The sequence below is a fragment of the Chaetodon auriga genome, chromosome 8, assembly GCF_051107435.1.
Source record: "Chaetodon auriga isolate fChaAug3 chromosome 8, fChaAug3.hap1, whole genome shotgun sequence".
NCBI classification, from domain to species: Eukaryota; Metazoa; Chordata; class Actinopteri; order Chaetodontiformes; family Chaetodontidae; genus Chaetodon; species Chaetodon auriga.
The window spans coordinates 14,070,506-14,094,005 of NC_135081.1; the positions used below are offsets into that span (position 1 = coordinate 14,070,506).

A 23,500-nucleotide genomic window follows, 5' to 3' on the forward strand; every position below is an offset into this window, starting at 1 on the left:
CATAACGACAGCAGATTCATGTTTCCTCAAGGGTTTAGCACCATATGCTCAGGTATCACTTTACTTCCACTCAACGTATAATAAGCTATGACTATAGAATAATACACCCTTGCAAGCGTCCCTCAGTTAAACTTCTCTCTGCTGTGATTCGACCACAGGTTCTGTCTGATTTTCAGCCCAATCAGTGATCCCTCTGCTGAATTGTGCTATAGCTTTTTTCTCAATTTTGCAATAAAAAATAGCACCAGTCCCAAAGTAGATGGCTTACTAATGACCAAAACAAAGCTTCTCAGCCATCTGCTTGCTGGTGTGTGTTGCGTTTATAGAGCCGGAGGTCTTATGAAACCAAATGCCAAGCGTGCCCAGAACAAAGAGAGCAGACTGTACGTTTCTGTGTGGTGCTGCGACCTGCCAAGCCTCCCAGGGTGCGAGGTCTCCATGAGATGAGGCTGAGCAGAGCCGCAGGGGGAGGGGAAAAAAAAGAACGAGCCCCAAAGCCAGCAGTATTAGAGACAAGCCTTTGAACTGGGAGTGGGCTAAACCTTCACGCTTAAGACGTCAGAGGGGGGATTTACAGCTGCACCCCGCCACTGTAAACAACCAGGCGTGTGTCCATCCATATAAACATATATACACTAATAACATCTGCTGCGGGGTATTATTCTAACACACACTGTATATACACATACTCACACGCATGCACTCGCAAACACAGGCGCTAGACACAGTAATCATACTGTACCAACACACACGCTTATATGTGGGAGCTGATTTAAGCCTTTCCTTATTCGCCTCGTCTTTGAAGTGTTCCTTTGCTCCTCTTGGTAGTGTAAGGATGTTCGACCCGCTAAAGCCCGTGGAAACAAGATTAGTCTAGCCCCGCTTCCTAATTAATTGTCGGGATGTTTGGCTAATAAATCTTGGTTATCTGGTCCTCTAATCGTAGCAGGAAATAGCACGACTCTGACCCAGCCTCTGGAATTTTTAACAGTCTGTGCTCTCTGTAATCAAGCTCCCAGAGATGTGGAGGGAATATCTGCTTTGTTTTGCTCCTCTCCTAATTCAATTAAAAAAGATAGGCCAGTGCATTGCGGAAATTGTTGTGCATCATTAGATTAGTCTCTAATTGGCTGTATTCTGCAGCGAGTTTGGCTTTGTGTGTTTTTTTTAGGAACTTTTTTGACGGGGTAAGAGAGGACAGAATTATGAGGACAGACAGTAACTTCAAGTGGAGCGAGGGATTGTCTGACTGCAGAGTGCCAGGAGTTCAACTGAGCAGGTACACGTTGCCTTGAGACTGACATTTGAGTAAATAAAAAACGGCACCCTCACACCCAGAGGCATACATGCCTACAGCGATGAGCGCAGGTTGGGATAACAGTAGCTGCTGTTCGGCTTCTCCCGCCCTGCCACAGACAGCTTACCTCCTCTGGAGAATTGCAGCCGAGATCGTAGTCTCACACTTGAGGTCTGTTGCAGCGTGTCTGTGCCAGTAGGCATTTATAATGCACCAACCAGAGCTCAGAACAGAAATACCATGTCATCGCATTCTCAGTATCATGCCACAGCTAGGTGTGAAATAAAACTCAAAGTTAGGCAGGGATGGAATATTTTGAAGGAAAAAAAAAAAAGGGAGCAGAGAGTGAGCCAATGAGTGAGAGATAAGCTTTGGAAAGGCAGAGATACAGGTGAAAATGTGCAGTCTGAGGACAGCCTGAGACTGGAAATGGAAAACGTGTGTGAGTCTGTCTGTCTGTGTGTGTGTGTGTGTGTGTGTGTGTGTGTGTAAAAATAGGTGCATGTGATCCTGGGCAGGGACGACTCCTCTGCTCCCAAAGAGGCCTCAAATAAATTAGGTTAAGCGATGTGCAAATCCTGCAGCTGTTTGTGGGAGCGTTTTGCAGCCGTGTAGGGGGCATCCAGCTGAGTATCACAGACTGTCCCTGCCACCTCAAAGAGAACACATCAGAAGATGAGAGCAGCAGCTTCGCCTCCCTGCAGGAATCATGTTCGCGAGAAAGACTTTGAAACGTTACGTTTCCCACAAGTTGGATTCTGAAATTCCCTGTTTTCTCTGCGATGAAAAACATTACAAGCAAAGCGTATAAAAGAATATGAGTTTCCACTGAAGTTATGATTATGGCTTTTTCTATTGCTCCCTTTAGAGAGCATGGCCCTTAGCAAGGTGACAAGGAAGCAGCCCACATAGCAGTGGGAGCTGGAACTTCATAATTGTACTGTCACAATAAAACTGATGCAGAGCTTCCAGTTTTCACTTTATGGCATTTCACAATTATTTGCACTGACACGAAGGCAAAGCGACTGATTCTCAGAGCACGGCGGCCTCACGTGTCCTTACACAAATCAATTACTGTATATGCAAAACATAAGTCAGCATACTGTATGAGTGCATTATGGTGTGCATCCGAGTGCCCATGCCAAGTTTATTCATGCGTGCGTTGCATTTGTGTAGCACAGATTTACAGTGCGTGCCACTGTTCCCATCATCTGATATTAATATCTGAGCAAATGCTGTCAGACAGCTCCTCGTGGAGAACCCCCAGCAGTCATTAGCTGTAACAACCTGGGAGTGTTCCTCAGAGGGAAATGCTCTTCTCTGCGATTACAAACAACACAGAGAAAGCAGAGGGACCATGATGCCACGACTGAGCTACCTCGCCTGCGTCTCTGATGTTTTTTTTGTTGTGCTTCAAATATTCAGACTTTTTTTTTTTTTTTTCCAGGCCAATTGCGAGACTTCAAGCTGTGGCTAGTGCAGGCATCTGCAGCCACATTTTGATCATGATCGCAAAAGACTGTCGCTGTTTTATGCCATTCACACTCCATAATTGCAGTCAATATTTCTGAAGGTAGGAGGTACTGAAAAGATTTGATGGAGGCAGTAAAAACAGTAATGACTGGGAGTCTGAAAGAGGAATCGAATGTAGTAATCTTACAGATGCCATAAAAGAACACGAGCCACTCCACAAAACGAATATCTCTCATTTCAGACGCTGCTGAATCAACTGTTGGAATACTTATGATTTAAGAGTGACGATGTCGGAAACAAAAGATTTATCTAAGTTTTAAAAAGTCCATGTCTTCACCGCAGCTAATTGATCTTTGTTTTTACCCCTTCTTCATCCAAGCCTTTCATAAAGTAATAACTTTCTGCCTTTCATGTGCGTTAATGGAGAATAATAAAGTTTGGTGAAGCTTGAGAAGCTAATTGTCGGCAGTCTGGTTAAAAGCGCAGAGATGGACAGCATACTAAACAGACTGGCACATAAGAGATCTGACAGACATTTTGTCACCATTTTGGCATCATTTTCAAATATCTCTGTTAGAATAATGCCAAATATATACCATCCTAAAACGTCTCAAAGTGTGTTTTATTTAGTGTTGCTTCTGCCATCTATTTGCACATATTTCCAGCACTCTCCTCATCACATATTAAGAACAGTAAGGAGAATGAGGATAGCAGGAAGATAAAGAAGGAGATGCCAGATGTGATACAGACTATTTATATCCAGGCAGCCAGGCCGATCCCAGTAAAAGACAGCCAGCAAATGCAGACAGCAGTCAGCAGTGCACCCCTGAGACCTGATATAATATATTACTTATTGTGTATAATTCAAATAGCCATCCATCTCCAGTTAGTAATTCTGCTTGCATCAGGCCTTTCACATTCATTATCATATCAGTTAACACGATTTAATGCAAATGGCTCCACCCAGAAGCAGTGCCTACATATCAATTACTGACAGAGTGTTGTGCACGACAAGAGTTATTATGGTAACACTGCTGAATTAAATTGCACCTGAGAGGAAGTGTGTGAATGAGAATGGCAGGACTGGATGAGAGATTAAGAGAGAACATGAAGAAGAAGAATAAAACGTTTTGTCCCCGCTCTTTATTCCCTGAAGGACCCTTGTGGTACTTCATGAGTGTCCAACCAGATGCCAGCTCAAGAGGATCCATACATCTCAAATCAATGTTATTCCAACAAATGGAGGGGAAAAAAAAAAAAAAAACCTACGCTCAGAACCCCTCCTGGCAACTGTATTGCCACCCACTACGTCTGCAGAGAAAATACACTGAAATCATTAAGTCTAGCAGCAGAGGATCAATGACTGCATACAAATTCTGCTCATGCCATTTGCAGGGACGTTTATCTTTGCCATTATCCAGCTCTTTTCACCCAGATTATGGTGGGACACTTAAAGCACATACTGCAGTTTCAAACCTAAATGATGCATCCATCACCTTCTCACCCACAGTGACAGCGGATATAAATATGGAACACATAGTTTCTTTTAAGAGGACTTAAAAATTGAAATGATGTGTTTTAAAACCAAATCTTCTAAATGTTTTCATACATCAGACAGAATTGTTATCTGGTACTTTTACGGTTGTGACATTTAAAATGTGGCTTCATGGTTATATGCATGCTTTGTAAGAGCTGTTGCACAGCTGAAGCCATTTTGTGAATCCTTCAAAGCACAACCAGCTTTCCCAGTGGGACCCCAGAAGCATGAATTAGGGTCCCTGAGGGGCACAGGGCACTGCATTTATAAGCAGATGTTGGTTACTTCACACTCCCACAGGAGAACACTACAACATTTTATTTCCCTTTAGAAAAGCACTCAACCTAACAATGAAAATACGGCATATGCTGGAGAATAATGCCATTCAAATAGAGTGTCAGCAAGTTGGCAATAGTAAGTGTCATGTTCTGAGCTCATAAAGAAATGAGTTTAGTGTTATAAGGGCCTGTCTCTTTCTAGAATTTTAATACAATCGAGTTTTTAATTCACATTTTTATTATTGAAAAGCTGCAGCACCTTGACACAGGTGACATTAACATTAGCACTGTTCTGTGGGTGGGTAGTGCCTCACCACTCCTGCAGCTGACATGCTCTGTACTGTCTTACATGCCCTTATACGCCTTCTTCAGCTTTCTTTCTGCACCATATGGGTGTTTCCACTTTGTTAATTGTGCCAGGTCATCACTGTCAGCAAAGTCAGGTTATGTGCACTAAACCGGTGCTGAAGCAGCCGATTTTTAATTAGCGACATCAGCCTGCTAAAAATGTTGACAATCGGCTACTCTGCAAAATCCAAAATAAAATTATGTTAGAATAAAATTTTATTTATTTTTATTGGTTTCAAGGAAACAATTATGGTTCTTGGCTTATTTTGCAAATAAAACCACTTATTCACAGTTAGAGATAGATCATAAACATGGCTAAATATTAAAAAAAAAAAAGTCAACATTATTTTTGTATGTATGTGAACAGCAGAATCCTCCAATATAAACGTAATTCCTAGGACTGTACAAAACCATGGCAGTTGTCTATTCTGCTGTGCATATTAACTTATTAGTTGGTACAATTTGACCATTTTTGCTAACTAAACCTTTAATTACTGGTGAGCACCCTGTGGCTAATCTTTAACTGTAGAGCAACATGTAAAAATTATTTGTTTTATGCTGAAAAGTTAGCATTTATCTGTGTGCCACAATCTCAATTCCAACGTGCTGCACAGAGTGATAAAATGGAAGGAAGTAACTCACAACATACTTTAGAAACAGACTGCAACACATTACAATGACCAACAACATTAACAGTATCATAAAGCTGCTCTCCTCATCGTGTTGAGCAACAGGAAACCAACAGATGACCCTGAAGACGCCCAAAAACAACCTCCTCAGTGCAGCGTCATATTGTTCACCTGAAAACTGTTTAAGAACAGTGCAGTTCACTGCCTTGGCATGACGCATGTAAAGAAAATGAGATACCTCATGGTCAAGGATTGCTGATGTTTGGAGGGCGAACTGTTTTCAACATAAAGCAGCAATCAATCAATGCACATCTTTACTCTCAGTCGTTTGGTTCATGACAAATTGCAAAAGAGGTTAATAGTATAAAACCAAAGAAGACTGGGGCTACCATCCTAAACTGCTCTGCTTTGAGCGAAAATGAGCCATGATCGCTGTCAAAAATATGAACATTTTTTAAATGAATGAAACATTATCAAAGTAACAAATCTGCATACATCTTGTTCTGATATCTCATCACTCTGCGTTCAAGTGCTCACAAAAGATCAGAGACGCCTTTCCCTCCACCAAAACTAATGCAGCCCAGAATAGCTCACGAATGAGTCGTTGCGAATATGGACGCAGAACTTTCACTTTTCTGAACATTTTCTCCGCCATTTCTAATTCATGTGTATTGAGAGAGCTAAATGCAGGCCTATATACAAACAGAATTTTAAGAAACACTTGGAATCTATCTGTTCTGGTTTCACACAACTTGCCAAGGCCCACAAGTCTGTGATCTGTGGAAATTCAGAGAGAGTGTAGGCACAGAGGAGTAGTGGAGTGCTCAGAGGTTGAGAAATATCCAAGTCCACATACTAAAACTATCCACACCAGGCACACATACAAAGCCTATTCCAATCTCACCATCACCAAAGAGGGAATGTGTGATTAGCAGAAAAGAGGAGCGTATCAGAGGAAGAAAGAAAACTTCAAATATTTGAGGAACACGTTCAAAGCCAGCAGGCAGGAGTAGAGATTTCTTTAAAGTCAATTCAAGTGTTCACATTTGATTCACAAAGATGCTTTAACTCTGCTAATCTTTTGCATACTAAGGAAAAAGCTAAATTGGATTGAGTGAAGAGTCTGGACAGTTTTGTTCACATCCCTATGACCAAAACTCTGACCAAAACTCTGACTTACACTCAGTGAGCGGATCAATATTAGCTCTACACACAATAGAAGCTATATCTAAATGGATTACATGTCAGTTTGTCAGTAATAATGAAAGCATGATCTTGCTGATAAGTTGACAGTCATACTGTGGCTCCGTGGATGTTGTTCTGTCAGTCATTTGAGCTTTGGCGATCCCCTGACCTTTCATCTCGCGGCACCGTCAGGTCAAATTTTTACTCTGTCCAAGACTGTTGTTTATGACTAAATCCATGAATACCTAATGACATTCCCATCAGCCTCAGCTGTACTCAGTGGTTCATACTAATTAGTCAATACTAGCATGCTTTCATGCTAAACTAAGAGGGTAAAGATTAAACATCAGCATGTTAGCATTGTCTTTGTGAGCACATTAGCGTGTTGCCATTAGTGTTTAGCTCAAAGCGCCGCTGTGCCCAAGTACAACCTTACAGACACACGAGCGTAGCTGAAGACTCTTGTTCAGTTTTATCCAAAGGCGTTCACAAAGATTTAATAAACTATGGAATGTGAATTTGACTAATCTACAGACACGTTAATGTAATTGTTCAAATGAATTAAAAGTGTTAAGAAAATCCCTTCTTTCCCCAAGAGAAAATTAGAGAAAAGCTACACTACTCACACACTAATGTTATAAACCCTCACTACAGCTTGCTTTACTATTCATTCCCTCACAGCTTACATTGTTTAAAGAGCAAGATAAACAATAAATCTCTAGCTACTAGTAAATGTCAAATAGAGCCAATTATGTCTGAGCAAAGTCTAAAATCCCCAATTTATGCAGCATAGATGCTCCAGCGTAATTACAGCTGTCACCCACATGGCCTTTTTCATGAGCTGAAGCATTATGCTTCAAGTGACCGGCCACTTCATCTCACCTGGGTTAAGGTGTTTCACCTGGTAAGTCTATTTGGCTACAATCCCGAGTGTGCTTCCTGAGCCTCAATTATGTTGTTAAACTGGCAACCTTACATAAAAAAGCCCTCTAGCTGTCCCTCTAAAGCGACACTAATTAGACAGAAACTACAGCCAAAAGGGGCCTGAATTACCATACCCACCTATCACCTGAGTGTCTGTGTGTGGGCGAGCACAACACAGAGAACAAAAGAACTGGTCGCAGACTATATGACAGTTACACTGCAGGCTTCAGCGTCTGCTCTGGAAGTCATTCCCAAATGTGTCTATCATTCTCATTAATGATTCCTCTTTACCTTGTTGAGAAAGCATAAAGGGAGCCGATGCTGCGTCCCTGAATAACAATTCAATCAATTTGTTAGATTTTAAAAGCTTCTGCATGGTGACGGGCATTTCTGAGATGCTTTAAAGAGAGACTGAGCTTTCAGGCATTTATATAATACATTGGTGATCAATAAATATGATCTTCTTTGCCTTGAAGTAATGAGATGTAAGCAATTATCCCCGTGAGTCACTGGTGTCCGGCACTGAGCCATGGAGGACTCTGCAGGTTTTCATTCCCACCAAATACTGCAGCCGCTGATTTCACTAATTAGTTCCTCTCTCTGTGGCTGAAGGTGTGTTAATTAGTGAAATCAGCTGGTGGAACGTTTGGCTGGGACAAAACCCTGCAGACTCATCAAGAGCTCATAACCGGACACAGCTCTCTTCAAGGGAACAACTGTCCTGCGTAACCCAAGCTAAATAATAAATAAACTTATCTAGCAAGAAGATGTTAAAAGGCTCCTCCTCTCCTCATGCAGCAGATGCAATACTATCCCTGAAAATAAATAACAGACCATTCATCATGACGCAGTTTTAGCCTTGAAGTCAAGCTTTCCCGCTAAAGCTGATACACTGCTTAAGCCATTACATGACTTTTTATTAAGATTTACTCAACCGTGACTTCAAGCTCTATATATCTGCTCACCCTTTCAGGTGCTCAATCTTTTTTTTTTTTTCTTAAACATGAACAACAGGAATGTTCTTTATCACTTTAGAGAGAAAACGTTCTTTTTCCAAACAGCTGAGGATCGCTCCGGCTTTCTGAGAAACACGCCTGGCAGCCTTTGTCCTGTGACATGCTATGACACAGAAATGACGTGGGGCTGAGCCGTTTACCCTTTTAATATCTAAATTGTAATTTGAAAGAGTGCAATTTTAAAACCTAAAAGAGTTGTACAATTTTAACTATAAAGCACATAATTAATGTTGTTAAGCAAGCGACGTTTTCAGCTGGTTATAAAGATAACTGTTGGCAATAGATTCACTGAGCTGTAGCTAATTAATGTTAATGCTGTGAGTTGTTGAAGCAACTGTGTTCAGGCTGGTTGACATGTTTCTGCCTTTTGTGGTCTCTACATTCTGATCAAAGATTGCTTTGTCTTTTATTGGTACGTGTTTCACATCAATGATTGTGTTGATTATCTCAGGTCGTAGCTAACAGCTAGCTCGACAGCTGCCGGTGAGTGGTTGGAATCTCTGTTACACTTTTAAAGGCGTCATGTCATCGTTTTAACCTTCAAAGCTCTGACATGAGACCTGCAGGATTCTGGGTAAAGCAGCTCTTACTGTCAGTCTGTGACGCTAACGGTAACATTAGCTTAACCAGCTACAGTGCAGAGCAGTCAGCTGTATCATTATGGGTGATTCATTTTCATTTGCCATTGTTACCATAAGTGGACAACTATGCAGACATTATCAATACATATAATACCTCTTTCAAATCTAATGATTGTATTTAAATATTACTGGGTTAATATGCTGTAAATGGCAAGTATACAGTATCCAGGGCTCTCTAGTCTCACGCATTGGGCGTGAGACACACACATTTCAACCCATTGACACGCTCACACGCCACACCTTGTATTTCTCACACATCTGATGTATACCAATAGACGAATATCTATAAGACATGGTGCTTCTGCCATTTTTTGCAAGTCAATTTACGTTGTTAAATGCAACACAAAAATACTTTATTAAACAGCAATTCCCTTCTCCAAGAATAAAATAAAGTATCTGCAGAATATCTATAAAAAATATTTTCCCCTACGAGTCAAGCAGCACATTTGCAAGCTATGAAGTATATTATCTGTCTAAAAATGCAGTTTTAAGAGCAAAACTAACTGCATTTTGAATCTACAATAAATGGAGACCTTTTAAATGGGATGATATATAATATAAATATATGGTGAATGTAGACCGCCGGCAGGAAAAGGTGGAGGAGGGCAGTGTAATAAGGTATTAAACCAGTGAGGATGGCTGGTCCGCTCTGATAACAACACGTCTCCTACAGCATATGTATCTGTCTCCTCGCTGTTCCTCATCCTTTCACAGACGGGGATGAATCTCGGGTCGTTGACAATGACACACACGCACTCATGTGCAGCTGGTCTATGGTATGCGCCTGGGGCCAGCCAGGGGTGAGAGGTGACAGATAGTAAAGGCCAGGAGATATGACATTGTGCTGCATCGTCGACTGGTGCTGGAGATACAGATGGAGGACTGTCTGCGTGTCTTACTGTATGAATTACCTCTGTTAAGGTTATTACGATCAGGCTGCTGCTACAGTATGTGCCAATTGACCAGGCTCTAACCTCAAGACAATGCTGAAAGCCATCCTTCATGTAAGTCTTCCTGAGACGTGAGTCTATTCAAAATGACTGTGAGCATTTACTCAGGGATCTACTGTGCTAGTAGCTAATAAAACACCCAATCAATTAACTTTGTAGGTTGCTCCAATGTGATGTACAAATACACAGATGGAGCCGGATTCTAGCCTGCAGCAGAGCCTATTTTTAAAAGTTACCTTCACTGTTTGTGTGCCACCGGACAGCACAGGAGACATTTACAAAAAAAAGAGAGGGAGAGCGGGGGATTTGCAAGATTAGCATGCAACACATGGGGAGGGAAAAGAGCAGTAGCATATTTCAACACTCTATTTCAGCACTGTCAAAGAATTTCTGTATGACTCAGCTGGAAACTAAAGCCCCAATCTCTGCACATCCAACAGACACTGTTTGTACGGCTGCTGAGGTGGACAACTGAGCGAGGTTTGTGTGCTCAGTGGCACTTCAACAAGAATGACCACCTTGCAGTCATTCTTACATATACCAATCACTTCTATTGGGAAAAGTGTACCGATGTTATACATCAAAGTGGTTTTACAGGACTGGTGTGCTTTTGCATATGCGAAAAAAAAAAAGATGTCTAAAGCCTTTTGTGGCTCCAGAGGGGCACTGCGCAAAGTCTGATAAATTGCCTCAAGTGATGTCACTTGATGATGTCAGTTGGGGCTGAAGACAACAAGTTGAGAATGAAGAAATTCTGGAGGTGTGGAGTCAGAAAGGAATGAGCTTTCCAAACCTCTGTTGCCCACTTCTCATCACTGCTCGAGGCTAGCAGCTCGAGGCTAAAGTAGCTTCTACTAGTGGCTACACCCAAATCTCTGACTGAAATGTCTACAGTTGCATTCTGGGTAATGTAGGTGCCTGTTTTTTAGAACTTGTGGAATAAAAAAAAAGATGATATCTCTGGTTCTGCTACACTGACTTTTCTACTTTAAAAAAAAAAAAATAGTTCATTGTGAGTCTACCAATGTTACAGTGCAGGTAGGATAGATTAGGTTGAGATATTTAAAGAGTTAATGAACTGAAGTATTTTACTTTATCAGCGTAGCCACTGTGGTCAATTAGCTACACTTCAGGTGGTGTTTTATTACGCTTCTAATAGCCCCTTTCTTTCCACCACAGGAACTTTTCATGTGGCCATTTTAAGTACTCAGGAACCATAGATGCATTTTCACCATGAAGAAGGGTCTAGAAATAATTCTTCAGCCACAGCTCCTAAGCCCAAAGCAGGTTCTAGATAGCACTTTCTACTTGCCGACTCTTCAGCAGATTGCCACTAAGTTGCAGACAGCTGCTCTGGAGTTGTCAATCTCCTTTTCCACCGCTGCATGTCTCCTTTGGATCCATTCAAAGAGAGTCGGACAAGAAAGCAACTCTCTGTTGTTGTTTCTTAATGTATGAAAACTGAATTAATCTTACACCCGGCTGTCATTTTTCAATTTGCTTAATCTTCACTGTTCTTCAGATACATTGAGAACTCAAACAGGAATGCCCAGAATCAAAGTTCAATTGTCCCTTGGAAACTGGTTTGCAGCAAGAATGATACAGAAACACACAAAACGCCTTAATGATGGACAGCAACAAACAACAACGTACTGTCAGGATCTGCAAGTTCCTCCCTTTTTGCCTAGTGTGCTCCTGTGTTTCCCTCTCCTTCTGCCTCATGTCCCATGTCTGTCTTGTGTGTGTAGGTTTTTTAACTGCAGGGTGTGGCTGACAGGTCTGGCCCAGCTTCCTTCTCTCCCAAGCACACCTGACCTACATCATTCAATCAAGCCTCATCACCTACCGCTGTATATAAGCACTGGTCTCCCCACCAGTATTCGTCAAATGGGTTGGGTTCTCTCTCAGACCTGTCTCCCCCGGGCCTGCTCGTCAGCACAAAGACTGGATTCTCTTTCTTCTCCCGCCCATAACACACATACAGGACAGAGGGATTTAATAGTTCCTTCAGTGTCAAAGTCAGCGTACAAAAAAAAATGCAAATAAGCAGTCCACAGACAAACACTATACTTTCGTTGAACATGTAAATGGCAGCAGGGACAAAGGAAACCTTATGTGTCTTAGTCCTCATAACAGGCACCATCAAGGCACCTCAGAGTAACAGTTCAAACTCTGCTCAAAGGAGGGGAGCGTGGCACTCAAGGGAAGGAAGTAGCCTTTCTAAACACCTGCTTGTCATTTAGGTCTATACGCTGGGCCTGTCTCAACAATACACAACATTGAAACTGATTCAATAAAACTTCTAGAACAGAGTCATCTTCACAGAGATATTACAATAACACATCTTCCTTGAAAGAACAGATGTTGGATCTTTGTTGTGGTGGAAGCAGCATGAGTTTCAAAAAACTGTTAATCACGAAATGTACCCAAGTATTTATAGCAAAGCATCAACTCAGTGCCGTCACCTTTGATGGTGGTAAGTACAGGACGCGGAGAAGACTTCCTAAAGATGATTATCATCTCTTCCGTTTCTGACACATTTAATTGGATGAAGGACTCGTCACACCAGGATACAAAGTCATCGACCACAAGCCCATGATTTGCAAATCTGACAATGCTTCTGTTTGGTTGCTGTGACAGTTGTTAGTGTGTAAGATGTAGAGCAGTGGAGAGAGACAGAGAGACAGCCGCTTTGAGGAGAACCAGCGGACGAGTGCAACTGTAAAAGAGCCGTTTACCCTCACACACTGGGACCCATCAGTCCAGCAGTCCGGTATAGAGCCCTGTCCACTGCCGCTGGATATGTGACCATTACCGCTAGCTTTCGCCTGCAGCCAAGTTTAAACCCAAAAGATTTGTGTTGGGTCCCGTGGGACCCGTGGGATATCAGTTCCAATGCAGTGTCCAGTGTCCAGCCAAACAGATTAAAATCCAGTTTTAAAAATGAATTGAATGAACGTTATCTTTTACATTGCCTGATTCACTGTCCACCTCTCTGCTCTACTGTCTAATGAAGCCATGACCTGCCCTACTCCGCGTCTGACTGGCTAGTACTCATTGCCTTCGCTGGTTGGGTTGGTTAGGTTTAAATATGAAGAGTCATGCCTTCGCCATCCTAGGGAAAAAATGTCAGTGAAGTAGATTCAGGACATGACAGAAAATATGTCATGCTTACTTGCAGATGACTAGATGTAGATGTACACAATTCACATGGATGACCTATTTTGAGTAAAAATGGCGAATTTCTCCAAAAGTTGACAAGTTTGCATCCCTGTCTGTTGCTGAGTAGATAGCATAAAGATGCTACACTGCTGTTCAGCACAGGGGTTTTTTTTAACTCATCAGCCAATATTCTCAATTAAATCGTGCCAGGGCGATCTTCCTACCGCCTTTATCATTATACCAGTCATATATTTCATATCGTTCCAGACTTTCTTTGAATTTTTATTTCCAAGCTAAGCCTCAATTTCATCTCTGTACCTGAGTTCAGCCTTTAATTTCTGACCTGTTCTCCTCCGAGTAATTTCAGTAACACTACTCTCATTAAAATGATTTTTCCTTTTACAAATCAGCCCCTTTGGAGCTGCAAAGAGACCCGTGGTTTGATGTTAACGAAAATCTTCCTTCGCGGGAGTAGCATTGTCTCTTAAGACTCGTAGCTACACATTTCGTTCATTAACTCATCAACATTGTCTGAATATTCTGTGAACACTGACCACTCTGTGCAGTCTTCTACAGCATCCTACTACAACATCATATGGTTTGGCGATCTGATTGATGATAGATAGTATTAGACAGATGGTTCATCCAATAACCTGCCAAGTATCTTTTGAAAGTGTCTGCCCTTTTCCAAACAGTTCCCAAGGATGACTTCCCAGGTGGTTCTGCGTAACAAACCATCTGGCTCATCAGGTTAATTCCATTAGATTCGTGTACTTGATTGTTTGGGAATGTTGGTGACTCCAGGCAAACTTTGTGTATATCACCAAAAGCAAAGTAAAATCTTTGAACCAACTCATAAACAACATTTAGGATGTAAACACACAGGATCTAACCCACTGCGGGCAAGACAACAAAGCAAACAGTAAACAGATGATGTCTGAGACCTGAAAAAGTTCTGCTGTAATTCTTCATCGTGGATCCGTTCTTCATAAGAATTAGAAAACTAGAACACATAACGAGGTGAACAAAGAAAGACACACTGTCATAAGCTGTTTTTAAGCTTGTCTTGGATTGATTTTTTTTCCTTAAGGCCACCATCACCCATACACTATAATGGATATTGTAGTAGACACATAACTTTTCATGCTGATGAATTGCCTTTCAGAAAAATGAGCCACACTTGACACGCACACACATTCTTCTTTACAAGGTCATCATCCTGCAAGCCTGACGTGTTCATTAAAACAGCAAGAGAATTCAAGATTATCAATAGCAACCAGACATCTCCGATCTAATTCATAATAAAGGAGATAAAAATGGGCCATTCTTATTAAGATCGCCTTGTATTCTATCTTCTTTTTTTCAAGACTATTTTCTCTTTCATGGGAACGGTAGTCCCTAATTTCTCCTGGGAGCACCAAGCTGCTGCTATCTCAGCTGTGTTTACTAATCTTCCCTCGACACCAGTTTCTCAGGCCCACAAAGTTAATACTGGTCCAATGTAAATAGCCTTATCTCATAAACTCTTGTTATCCCCCCACCTTGGCTGCCTCATGTGATACATGGCTAGAAGTCAAGGTGGGAGATTAAGTCAGAGAGAAGGGGGGAAAAAGAGAAAACACATTTCCTGTACCAGCATCTGCAGTAAGGTTAACCACCTGAAGTAACACACAGAAAATGTCATGGTGTAACTAACGAAGGAACACTGCTGTCACTATAAGACGGCACCAATCAGATGAGGAACATGAGTTATACACTGTGTCTAGTGCGGGGCTGAAGGACGAGCAGATAATGAATTAAGCTGAATTTGTCTCCTGATTCTCAGAGCTGATCGATCAAGAGTTGATTCTCGGAGCTTCTCATGCCGCCTTGTCATGTGCAGATTACAGTAGCTGCCTCCACCTGTGCTAGTCTGTTCCACTGAAGGCTCACTTTAAATGCCATGGCAGTAGGTTTTAATTAAACCCAAAGGGAAAAGTATTAATTATCCCATTGCCTGCCGTGAATTGGCTGGTGACTGCAGGCAGGCAGACTCACTCGAATGCTGATGATGTGGAGGTGAGCGAGGTGGGGTTTAGGATAAATATGGGATTTATCAAGTTCAGAACTCTATTTGGATAGATGCCTGCGGACAGGAAGGAATTCTAATCCTATAAATAAAAATCACAAGCACGCAGCTTTTAAAAATGGCACCATTTATCCATGCAGGCAGGGATGACCAAACACTACTCCAGTCAAAATTTTCCAAAAGGATGGAGTATTCCCCCGAGGCCTGCAATGATTTTATTTTTAAATGATCTGCTGGATCTGATTGTATCCTATCTTGTCATCTTTACATATGTTCCTCTTGGCTAATCTGTCTTTATATCTGCCACATTAACTGCCTCTTCTGCTCTGAAATGATGTCAAACCTTTCTTCAAAGCTCATAAAAATGCTGCTGCCATTTAACTTATTTCTCTCCCTCTCATTTACAGCGAACAATGAAATGCATGTTTTTGTCATGGGTTGGTCGAATTCTCATTACCATATGATAGACTGATTGGTTATACTCAAGGGGGGTCTGTTCCTTAATCATACTGCACGATTCCACAGCAGAAGTACTTCAGCAGAGAACCAACTGCTGCCACTGATATTTCTGCTGAGAAGCTGAAACAGCACTCTTCTCTTTGTCAGATCCCTGTAGGTATTTGTTAATGCAGAGATGGAGGAGCACCTTATAAACTATGCATGCCATCTCCCTCTGGCAGCCACCAGTAGAGAGGATGATGGCAGGAAAATGCTGGTTTCCATTAGTCCTGTGAGGCTGGTTAACATAAAATTATCCTTGGGGTTAGCAGGAAGCAGACAAAACTGGGGTGAGTGCTTCATTAAAGCTGATGCATAATGGACACTGGACATTTATAAAGGCTGTTTTGCACACAGTCACACTTTTCTGATTTGTCTGCCACATTGGTACAAGCAAAAGTCAATTTATTTTTCAGACTTAAAGACAATTAAAAAAGAAACAGGGGCACAAAACATCTGCTGGCATGTCTCAAAAATAGCTTCTGGCCTTGTATCTCATGAACTGTTACTTGCTCTGTTTCAGTGTAAGATTTACACAAAACTGCAGAACAGAAGTGTAGGAGAGGACAACTCACCCTGCAGGAGGTCGGAGTTGGCATAAGGTGAACTGTGTGTCCGAAACAGCAGCCAATCAAAGTCATCCTCCTCCCCCTGGGTGAAGTCACACAGATTGGGGTCTGAATCCTCTTCAAACGTGCAGCCTGCCGCTGAAAAATGAAAACAACTGCCATCATTGAAAGAAGCATTTATGGTTTTACAGTTCATTTTTAAAGAGGTGATCTACCTCACATTATGACGTAACTGCTCATTTTGTCTGTACAGAACCAAAAGATATTCATAAATAAAACAGAAAATATTCCCATTTGAGAGGCTGAAAACAGAGAATAGTGGAATTTATGGAGTGATAAAAATGAATCAACTACAGCCACACTCAACATTCCTTAAATAAAACAGAGCCTTTGTGGTGATTTTAGTGTATCAAAACTTTATGTGGCCTTTACTTCTTATTTCCTCTGAAAGAAAATCATATTACCAAGATTTTTTCATTCTGCACTAAATGGGCAATTGTACCGATCTAAGCAGCCAGCCACAATGAAATGAGAGCTGTACCACACCAACCACCTCTTTACCCCCTCAGACCAAAGTAATAACCTGTGTTAACTATTGATGCGAGCATAAAGCCAAGCAGGCTTTACAGCCCTCTACAAAAAGGGTTTTATAAAGATCAGATGCTGCTCAGGCTGCATGAGGGTTACTGCAATACTGTAAATATTATTAATTAACACAGATTAATGCAGTAAACCTGCAGCAGGCACCAGTGGTGACTTGTGGCCCTCTCAGACAAATATTCCACTTTTAAGTTGAATAAGTTTCAGGTGAACAGATTGTCTGCAGCAAACGCTGAATCTCCAGTACAAAAATAGAAGTGCAAACTCATCACTATCAGCACACAGGAACTATAAAAGGTGTATGGCTTTTAAAAGTGTCAGCAATTACAAGGTATTAACATTACCTGTACCCACCAGCCTGATTTCAGTGGTCAAAAGCAGCCTGAAGGCAAGTTCACAACCATCCCAGGTGACACACAGGGGTTTGTGTGTTTCAACTGTACTGAATAAAATGTGTTCATGTGCACAAATTCTGTCAAACAAACAACAAATCAAGCAATGAGCTATAATTACTTTAGACTCGCACAAAAGAACACAAATCCCGGCAAAAGCAATAACTGGTCCCTGCACCTGAGGAGAATTACCCCTCCCATAAAGCATTCACAAACAAGACTACATATCCCGAAACCCATTCACAAAGGCATACAAATAGTAATAACATTTGGGGAAAGCAGGCACCCTGGGGATTGTAGTGATTATCATAATACCTCACAACCTGCTATTCCATGTGCCAAAAAGCTAATTTTTTCAAATTATATTTAATAGCTATGGCTTTAATGGCCCTTGGGTCCTGAATAATGCGTTTCATTCGTTGCTCTCTGCATCTGTTGCCATATTTCACATTAGTCCATCAGTGTGAGAATTACAGTCTAACAGTGGGCAGTTTGAGCAGCCCAGTCATAAGACCACGGCCTGTGTCAGTGATAATTGGAGCCGGACAGCACGAGATGCGACATGCTAATGATAGGAATAACCATGAGCAGGTCCTGAAGGTGACCCCTGCGGTGTGCAGCTTTATCACTGCACATTCTTTTCTCTAATCTGCCATTAAACAAATGGTCTCAATATGACAGGCTGCTAACAAAAATGCAGTCAGCCTTGCTGTGGTGAGGATTCATTATTCTCTCTTTTAGTGCCGATGCATGAGATAGCCACAGCTTTCAGTCATTAACAGGTTATTGCGATTGTAGGACTGGTCTGGCATGGTACAGGCAAAATAAAATAGAGGACAAAAGAAAGATGGTGATGCAGCTGGTTGCTGTTTGAGAGTTCACGACGGCAAAACTCTATCTGGGTTTTTTGGCAGCAATACCAAAATATATTGGTCCAAAGTTTGCAAAATATAAACATGTCTTTCTCTAAAACCCATTTTTAAAAATTCAACAAATTTGCCGCAGTTTTCAATGCATCACTGTTTAAAGCTGTCCTTTAAAAACTAAAATATGGATTCAAATTTTCCCATTTCCTGATTTAGATGAAAAAATGTGTAAAGAAAAGACCAGCATAAAGCCAACTTTAGTACTCTACACAGTACTCTATAAATACAAACACACACTGGCTGATACTCAGAAAGTATCAACTCAGCTCTCCTTTTTGCCAGTTTTTTTATTTCAACATCCGCAGAGCTTATTTTAATTGCACTGTGCTGCATCAAGCCATGAATACATGCATTTCAACTGCAGGGGATAACTGCACTGACCCGTCCCAAAGTGCTGCTGCTTGGTACCAGGGCGGACTGAGACCAAACAGTCAAAGTTTCCTTCCCCAAACCAAGCTGTGTCTTGTGTTGAACTTATTAGCTCAGTGTGGTTGAGCTGACCACTAGAGAGAACACTCTCATTGCTTTGAAGCTTGGAACTGAATCTCTGCAGTTTGGAGCTTGGTTTCCCTCCTACATACCAGCCTTATTTTCCTTCTTATCTATCACTTTCCTATATTGGAGCTGTGTGTAGCTGCTGCTGATGCAAACTGAACATGTCCTGCTGCTGCTTCATATTAGTTTTCCACCACTGAACCAATCGGAGGCTTTTATTATGAAGCAGCTGTAGAAAAAGGCAATATATTTTCCACAGAGGTGTCTGGACTTCATTAGCTGTGCTACTGTTCAATAGTTAGAATTACTGACTGACAGTTATATGCCTCCTCCAACCAGTCAAGGTGCACTTACATGTCTGTCCAGACACATGCAGTATAATATATGTAGTCAAGAGGGAATTTAACAAAAGGTATTAAAGCTAGCATGTTAGTATTGGGAAATGTTGGCTGCACTTTCTCTGTCACTCTTGTGCAACTATCTTGCTATAGCTTTAGAACCATATCTGCCTGGTCTTGTGGAGGGCAAGGAGTGTGCACATGTATGCTGGTAGACAGGCAGGTTGGTGACTTATTACTTATTATTACCTGCCACAGTTACTGATATTTGATTGCTGTCGGGATGTAGATTGAATTCCAACAAATTAAAAGAAAAATGTTTTTAAAATACCTTTCCGACCCTGATATAAGTGTTTCTTTTTTGGTGAAATGGAAGTCATTTCTATATTGAAATGTTTGATTCCAGTGAATAGTTTCCAGTGAGGAACATGCTGCCATTTAGAGACTATTTTTACAGAGGAGTACAGAGGACTGAGCTTCATCACATGGTGCAACGACAATCACCTGTAGCTCAATATCAACAACACCAATGAGCTTGTGGTGGACTATCGTATACCATACTGTTGGTCTATTCTGCGCATGTTCACACTACTGCATGTCCGTCTGTGCTGTTGCTCTTCCTGAGCTTTCTTCCCTTTTGCACACTGATAGAAGTTGCTCCACATCTGAGTTGGGGGTGTAAGGATACAGGATGTTTTTTGCTGTACAGATTGTTAAGCCCCTTGAAACAAATTTTTTGATTTGTGATGCAGGGATATATAAATAAAATTGATTTTACTCAACTCTGTTAAAGGCAGAATGAGTAGCATTTTCTTAAAAAAAAAAAAACCCACCAAAAGCTTGCTGTGGTGTCTAGAGCCCCCAGCCATCGTCATTTCATCATTTTATCCTATGAGATATTTGTGTGAAATTTTGTCATAATTAGCATGTGAATTCCTGAGATATGGCCACCAAAAAGGTGTTTGTGAAGTTAGCAGCAAGCAGCATGAGATAACAAAGAGGACGAGACAAGTTGCTGCTCTTTGGTTTAAGATGTTACAGTTGGCCCAAGGTGTTGAACTTCCTCCATATGGTGTATTCACCGCAGCAACACATTGATGGTGACCATGCCCACAGCCAAACTATTGCATCACTCTTGCACCGCCAGTGATTATGCGATAACACTGGAGCATAGCATCTACCATCATGTAAGCTCGGCCCATTGGGTGATAGTAGCTGCCAACCAGCAGGGAAGGGAGTGTGGGTTTCTCCCTCTAGGTTTGATTTATTGTCCCGTGCTGGGATGTTACTGCACAGATCTGCTGCTGAGGCCAGGGGTTAATTGTCCCGCACTGGGGTCTATTTCTAATAGAACAGCCAGAGATATGGGACCTGACACATCCAAACGCTGGCACTATATTATTCCCTGCTGCTTCGGTAAATGAAGCCTGCAGACTCCTCCCTACAAAAGTCTCATCAGCCAGAAGAAGGAAGCGAGATGCGAGGCCAGCGCTGCCCGGGAATGTCATATCCTCACAACGCGTCGGGGGGAGATCCAGCTCATCTATCATGACAAACACACTCCCTTCTCACCTCCCACTGGAGGACCAATGGGTGTGTGGGGTGTCAGTGGCCATTTTTTACCTGAATAATTACAGCATAATTTAGTGCGATGTCCAGCGCAAAGTCAGACGCTGCCAAGAGTTTGTGGCTAAGGTTAAAACACGTTTCACAGTTTAGTCTGTTGCTCACGCTGATGTTAGCTGATATAAATCAACCGACATTTTAAACACAGCTTTGTAGAGGTCCTTTGATAGTAATCTTTATTTTATTATGAACATAGTTACACAATTTCCAGGGAACAAACAAATGCAAATCATAGGGCCCTATCATTAAAATGTTTGTGAGGCTGCTGAGGCTTTCTGTTTTCATCACACTCTGTATTGTGAATGTATGAGGTGGGCCTACGGAAAGAACATTCAGTGACTTTTCTTGGGAGCAAAATGGGAGAACAGATTAATCAGATCTTCACAAACAACCCAGGAACATGAACATGAACATGAACATGAACACCTCAGCAGGGCCAAATCAGCCTGTTGTGGTGCCCTGCATGCAGTGCAGGACTGCAGCCCTGTTAGGAGAAACGCCTCAGATGGAGAAGGAGCATGACGAGAAGTGCCTGAAGATCATGATGGGTGGTGATTTATAGACTCGTGCAAAAGAGATCTTTGATACTTTGCTTTAACACTAAACGCAGCGTTTGAGGTGAGGAGCGCCAACACAGATTGCTCCATCAAGAAATTAATGCAGAACCTCTCAGACTTTACAGCAAAACCAAAATAACTCCAGATTTGCACAGTGGAAGTGATGAGCCGCGCTCTGTCAGAGGACGGATGCAGTAGCTCCTCTTTGATTTCATAAGGACATAAAAGAAGGCGGCAACTTGTTTACCAGACACCAATTTGCCGCCACAGTCATGTAGATATGTAAAAATGCTCCTCGGTTTAATATGTGTGGTTCATCAAGGTTGTGAGTCTCTCTCTGCTCATATCAGCTGTTAGTGTCACACGCAGCCCTTCGTGTTAGATTTGGTATCTCTTCCTCTGTTTACTTGTATAATCCCTTGCCTTGCTATCTAATTAGAGTGTCAGCTAGGCCAAGTGAATAAAGTCAAAGTCTCTGCTTATCCCCTTTATTTGCATATGTTTTAAGCATAAGGATATTGGCCTAAGCTTATTTAAGGTGCTATTACTCTGACAACTTTCCACTTGAATAAATCAAACACAATAAAATAGGGAGGATGAAATTAAAGACAGTGGCTGAGCCCCCACCAAACGGTATCAACAACTGTTACGGTGAAATCTTAAATGATACAGCCAAAGTGAAGACCACCAAGTCCAATCTCAAACTGTGAACTTTTTCCTTTCTAATATTTCAAAGAAAAAGAATGATCTGTCATTACATACAGAAAGCAATCACTTGATCTGAAACACTGCAGTTAATCTTTTCACTGGCTTCTAAAAGATTCAGTACAGTGAGTGAGGAGAATAAAACGGCTAACACCACAGGGTAGTACTTGTACAGCTTGTAAATTAGCAATACTTATTTGGGTGCCAAATTGTCATTTAAGCCACTAACAGAGATCGTAAAAACCTGTGTGTGAGAATGCTGTTGTAAATTAGCTCAAGTGATATAATTAGAAGAGGGTACCGTGTCTAGAAACTCTAGGCCCCTTGACAAGAGCTCAATGGGGCCATAAAAGAAACAAAATTCTCTAGACTGTGGTGTCGTACAAGGATATAGACTATATGCAACCTGGGGTCTGCAACATGGATGAAATCAACTACAGCCCTGATTCCAAAAAAGGTTGGGACAATGTGTAAAACATCAATAAAACAGAATGTGCTAATTGAAACCAGTACAAAGACAGTATATTCAATGGTTTACCTCATCTGCCTCATCGGGACAGGAGCAACTAGAGACTGGGAAAGATGTGGAATGCTCCAAAAACACCTGTTGGAACATTCCACAGGTAAACAGGTTCATTGGTAACAACTGATTGGCTCATGATTGGCAATGAAAGGGGCATCCTGGAAAGGCTCAGTCGTTCACAAGCGAGGATGGAGAGAGGTTCACCACTTTGTGAACATGTGATTGGATAAGGAAATTACTAAATGGACTCAGGATCACTTTGTAATACAGTTTAATTGCAAATGACTGTATTCTGTTTCTATTTATGTTTTACACAGCGTCCCAACTTTTTCTAGAAACAGGGCGATACAAGCCAAGATATTACAGCAAAACCTTCCATGATAAAACTGGTGTAGCAAAATCCCCGACGGTGAACACATTTTTATAGTCTAACACTGTACATCATCATATAACCTGAGCCTACATGCAGTATTAAATAAGTGCAGTAAATATGAAGGAATATATGTGCCATAATCTTGGTGTCCACTTTAAAAGTCTACAAATTACTGAAACGACTTGCAGATTGACTATTGTCAGCAGAGTCCTTCATGGTACCTTCAGATAAAGCAGCGTGATCAGTAAAGCACTTATATTTAGTCTAAATGGGACAATCAATGATTGCACTGATGTTTCTGCACATAAAGGTGTCGGCCTATAAAGGATCTCTCTGGCTGTTTTGATTTGTTCGCTTCCAGTGGGTCTTCTCCATTATATTTCAAGGACA

The 23,500-nt window shown here is 41.5% G+C and overlaps 1 protein-coding gene across 4 annotated transcripts in view; it reads right to left on the reverse strand.

The window, feature by feature from the left end:
- Nucleotides 1-23,500, reverse strand: part of ptprub (protein tyrosine phosphatase receptor type Ub) — a 152,540-nt gene that overhangs the window by 89,612 nt on the left and 39,428 nt on the right. For all 4 annotated transcript variants that reach the window (XM_076736417.1, XM_076736416.1, XM_076736415.1 and 1 more), the window contains exon 2: nucleotides 16,582-16,713. In XM_076736417.1, the coding sequence (XP_076592532.1) occupies nucleotides 16,582-16,713 (132 nt within the window). The remainder of the gene's footprint in view (nucleotides 1-16,581; nucleotides 16,714-23,500) is intronic.